The sequence below is a fragment of the Borostomias antarcticus genome (assembly GCF_949987555.1).
Source record: "Borostomias antarcticus genome assembly, chromosome: 13".
Classification (NCBI taxonomy): Eukaryota; Metazoa; Chordata; class Actinopteri; order Stomiiformes; family Stomiidae; genus Borostomias; species Borostomias antarcticus.
Genome location: NC_140246.1, coordinates 3,525,396 through 3,530,540, shown reverse-complemented (window position 1 = coordinate 3,530,540; position 5,145 = coordinate 3,525,396). Strand labels below are relative to the sequence as shown.

General features: G+C 46.2%; 1 protein-coding gene across 1 annotated transcript in view; it reads left to right on the top strand.

The window, feature by feature from the left end:
• Window positions 1–498: 498 nt before the first annotated feature.
• LOC311317158 (proton myo-inositol cotransporter-like) overlaps window positions 499–5,145 on the top strand; it is a gene marked incomplete at both ends in the record, with an annotated part of 44,955 nt that continues 40,308 nt past the window's right edge. The window contains one exon of the mRNA XM_084448190.1: window positions 499–1,063. Within this exon, the coding sequence (XP_084304316.1) occupies window positions 499–1,063 (565 nt within the window). The remainder of the gene's footprint in view (window positions 1,064–5,145) is intronic.

The window sequence follows — 5,145 nt, the reverse complement described above, 5'->3', positions numbered from 1 at the left end:
CCAACAATCAGATTAACGCCACAAGTAGGCGACAGTAAGCCTAGTATCGCAAATGTGAGCGTTTTAAAGACGCAGGCATTGGCTATCGCGGAGGACTAGGAGTAGGCCCAGCCTACGTTGGTACTAAATGTGTGACAATTGGGAGGATGCACCCTTCCTCGTTCAGCAGGACAGTAGCCCAGTCGAGGTAGCCTAATCTACAAGACATTTTACGTCACACCGACGCTATTAGTGACGAACTCACCGACTCCTCCTCGTCTCACCTGCTCCTCAGTTTTTCCATCATTACAGAGCAAAGTCGGCCCCATCAGCACCACTAGGATGACATTCTAACCGAGGCTGGAAGAATAACTTCTGTCAACTCGAATTAGCTTTCTTTCTTTGGACCATAAGAACTGATTTGTTTTTTGGGGTTCGTGGCGCTCGCATAGGTGCTGCAACTTGTTATCCACAAACCAATCAACTGCATTTCTTTGAACATTTTCGCGGCTTTCCCTTATGTTCCGAAAATCGAGTGACAATGACTATAATCTTCGTAGTATGAGCAACCTGATGGGAGAGAGGAGGAAGAAAGTGAACGATGGAGGAGAGCGGAGTCTCATCGCGGCTCCGTCCAACGCGAGCATCAACAGCCAAGCTGCCTCTGCCGTCAACACCGCCTCCCCCGCCGCCGCGGCCGCCGCTTCCACCGGAGACCTGGAGAGAGCCGCCCGCAAACAGTTCCAGCAAGATGTCACACCTGCGTTTGTTTATGTTTTGGCCGTGTTCTCAGCACTTGGGGGCTTTCTCTTCGGTTACGACACCGGGGTGATCTCGGGAGCGATGCTCCTGCTCAAGAGAGAGATGAATCTCAGCGCTCTTTGGCAGGAGGTGCTCATCTCCAGTACTGTGGCCGCGGCCGCGCTTTCCGCACTGGCTGGCGGCTTCTTGAACGGAGTTTTCGGGCGCAGGGTCTGCATTCTGCTGGCAAGCTTCGTCTTCACTGTTGGAGGGATAGTGCTGAGCGCTGCTCCCAGCAAGGAGGTCCTCCTCGTCGGACGTCTGATTGTTGGAGTCGGACTTGGTAAGGTGTTCGTGTTCACAGCACGTCTACGGGGTCGCTTTTCACCTGTTTGGGCTACAGGTTGTGCTAGGCGACTGTTAGTATTATGCTACATACAATTACATGCACTTCTGGCAAAGATAAATTCACCTTTTAGCCTACGTTATCTTTCTGGTGTAGCTTTAAAGGTGCCTCATTTTAAAAAAATCAATTCGAGGTGTCTAAACCTGGACAGATATTGCATGACAGGCATGCTCAGATCGGCATGGTCTCGAAGCACGTAAGGGAGTCATTTCCCCGTTCCCCAAAGTCTATCCTCTCCTCTCCTCTACACTCCTCTCCTCCACCATCCCATCCTCTACCCCTCCCCTTCCGTCCTCTCCTCTCTCCTCTTCCCATGACATAATATTTCTGCAAGGTTTCACGCTGTTCATCATTAATAATACCAATAATAATAATAATGCATTTTATTTATATAACGCTTTTCAATGACCCAAAGTCGCTTACAAAGATTACAGGAGCAAAATAAACACAAAAAACATGGCATGGAACAATCAACAGGCAACAACAACAAACAAGGCAGAGCACATTCAACAGCAGGGGTGTGAGGCAGGCAGGCAGGGGCATTCTGATCTCAATTCATATACAATGTATTTAATAGTAGCTGTACTTAGTTTTTATATATATATATATATTTTTTTTTAATTTAACCTTTATTTAACCAAGTCAATTGAGAAAATATTCTCATTTACAATGATGACCTGGCCAAGAGGCAGAGGTTAAACAGGTCGGAGCACATACAATCCTAAACAAATGAAAGGACATACATAAATTAACAATAAGAATCAGTACAAAAATAAACACACATACACAACATTACAGAACTAAATTAAAAGCATTCAAGACTCAATGCAAACAGACAGGTTGCTGTGGACCAGGGCAGATTATCTAAAAAACAGGTGCATTGATCAGAAATTAAGTCGTGTAGGAGATTACTGAAGGAGGGTACTGAGATGAGGGTGTCAAGTTTTAGTGTCTTTTGTAGCTCGTTACAATCGATGGAGGCAGCGGATTGGAAAGAGAGGGAACCAAAGGACGTGCAGACTTTGGGGGTGACCAGACTGATGTGTTTGCTGGAACGTAGATTGCGTGTACTGGTGGAAATGGTCCGTAGTGAGCAGAGGTATGGTGGAGTTTTGCCAATGATGGATTTGTAAATGAACTGAAACCAGTGTTTGGGACGTCTGGTGTGAAGTGATGGCCACTGGACTTGGGAGGACAGGTCACAGTGATGAGTGTTGAAAGGAGCACCGGAGACCAAGCGGATAGTAGAGTGGTGGATGACATCCAGTTTATTGAGGAGGTGTTTGGGGGCGATCCTATAGATGATGTCACCATAATCTGAAATAGGAAGAACCGTCATTTTAGCCAGGGTGTGTTTGTGTTTAGCAGAGTGGGGGAAAGATGCTTTGTTACGATACAGAAAACCAAGCCTTGACAAAGCATCTTTCATCAACTCTGGCTAGGCTATAGGCATGTCGCTGTCTTTGGGAATAAAGATCGGCATTCCACACTGTCCAATCACAGATGAGGTCTTGAGAGCAGCAATGTGTGGGGTATAGGCAGACAAACAGGCAGCTTGGCAGACAGGCAGGCAGACAGAGAGACAGATACTGAATGTTAGACTTGCATTCCTTTTAAACACTCATCATTTACACATGTTGCACTTCGGTCTGTTGTACTGGATTTAATCAAATCATTAATAAATGAGTAGTTGAAATTCCGAGGTTCCCCTTTGTAAGTGTAAAGCCGGTTACTTTTATTCCAACAGTTACGAGTTTGGGGGGCTTGTTTGGGAGGATACAGAAGCTCCACGAAGAACAATGATTATCCTCAAAACACAGCATTATATCCACTGTGGGTACAACCCATACATGCATATACTTAAAACTCCACTAACTGTTTATATGAGAGGGTGGCCAGTTCTACAGGTCAACAGATGGCCTGTATGTGAAGAGCCAGGCCATTGTTTATGGGCTTGGGAAACAGCTGCTAGGACAGAGAAGAGCCGTAAAAATGGTTGAGACCCCCTTCCTTGTAAACAATGGCTCACCAGAGAAGTTTCACAGTGAGGAGAGTTCATGTAAAAAATGCTCTCACAAACTCACACATCCACATACGTTCTGGTTACACTGGTGTCAGATATGAAATGATAACGATAGATTTCTCTTACACTATTAACCCATAGACAGATAAATCATCTGCATTGACTCACCATGGCATGTAGCTAAGTGTTATAGTTACTAACCTCTTCACTTTCCTCATCACCTCATCTTTATTCTTCGACTGACCTTCACGTCAACACGCAGGCCGCCACCGTCATAATCAAAACGCTCTCGCACCCCAATTACTCCACAGACTGGCTAACGAGCTGAGCTATTTTCTCAGACTGAGTGAATGAGTCCTAACCGGCCCTGGTGCAAATCCCGGCTCCTCTACATGACGGCCAGATCTCATGACTGCATCGCCTAGCAATGGTAAAGGTCACCAGAGCTGTTTGTAAGAAGAGGGGGAAATGGCATATCTTTTTTACCTCAGCTGTTTTTCCCGTTTTGAGCACATCCCTCCAATTATGGTTGAGCTGACCTTTGGGAGGGGGTGGGGTGGGGGGGGGGGGGGGGGGCACATGGGAGAGCTGGGGGGCTGGACACAGGGGATGCCTGCCAGGCTGGTTATGGATGAAACTCTTGGAGGGCTTATTGACAGGTGTCCATCCCTTAACTTACAATTTCCCATTTCCCCTGTCTTCATTGTGGGATGTGTCTGGCCCTGTAGGCTGGGTTCACGAGCCTCTTGCCACATGTTTCCTGTCTTACACAGAGAGTAAGGCAAATGTAAAGAAATGCAAATAGTGACAGAGCAGGCAAAGTGACATGGCCAGACCAGGCTAGCTCCATACCAGCCCAACTCAACACTAAGGCTAGATCCACACCAGGCTTCATACTGAGGCTAGATCCACATCTGGCTAGCTCTACATTGGGCTTAGCTGCATGAGCCTGTGTGTGAGTGCTGCTGTCCATGGTTCTGAAGAGCCTGTGTGTGAGTGCTGCTGTCCATGGTGCTGAAAGGACACATTGTTAGAGTGAGTGTCTGATGGCTTAGTGGTTGATGACAGAGGGGCCCAAAACAGAGGAAGTGATTTGTGACAAACACTGTGACAATGACAGAAATAACAATGATGTTTTCTTTAATTAATGTGTGTGTGTTTATGTATATGAGGGTCCAGAAGTGAGTTGCCAGGAACAAAAGAACACACACATACACACACACACACACACGCACACACACACACACACACACACACACACACACACACACACACACACACACACACAGGTATTGTCCCAGTCTAGTTGTGATTCTCTGCACTTAGACCCAACCTGTCAACGTGCTAGACTGTGTAGATCACCGTTCCTCAGAGACCACTACCAATCACTGACTTATTATTTCATTTCACCAGCAAGTTACTGTACAACATGATGCAGAATACATTTTGATAATTTTTAACCCAACCACCTCTCTACCCCCCCCCCCCCCCCCCCACCACCACCACCACCAGCCAACAAGATAATAATACCCACACAAACACAACCTTATTCAGCCAGAATATTCTTCAACTTGGATATCAAATCACTCCACATGAAAATTGTGTTTGGCTGTGTGCCATGACTCTGCTGTTGACAGTTCCAGATAAGAAATGTCCAAAAAGCTCCAAAAGCCAGTGATTCGAAATGTCATGAGAAGGACTACAATCTTCTCAGCTGCAGTACGACCTGCCAAACAGACCTGGCATTTTCTGTCGACATTTAGAAGTTGTACAGCAGGATCCGTTGGCAACGGACCGGTACCCCCATTAGTTCTGCAAAGGTACAACCTTTTCCCCAAAAAAATCAAAGACTGGACACTCCCATACAACATGTATAAAAGAGCCAATGTCTCCCTGGGAGAATAATGAGCGCTATGGACCAGGTACCAATCCCATTCGGTGTCTAATTCTCTGTTAGATGTGTTTTATGACAACATTTCTGACAACATTTCAAAAG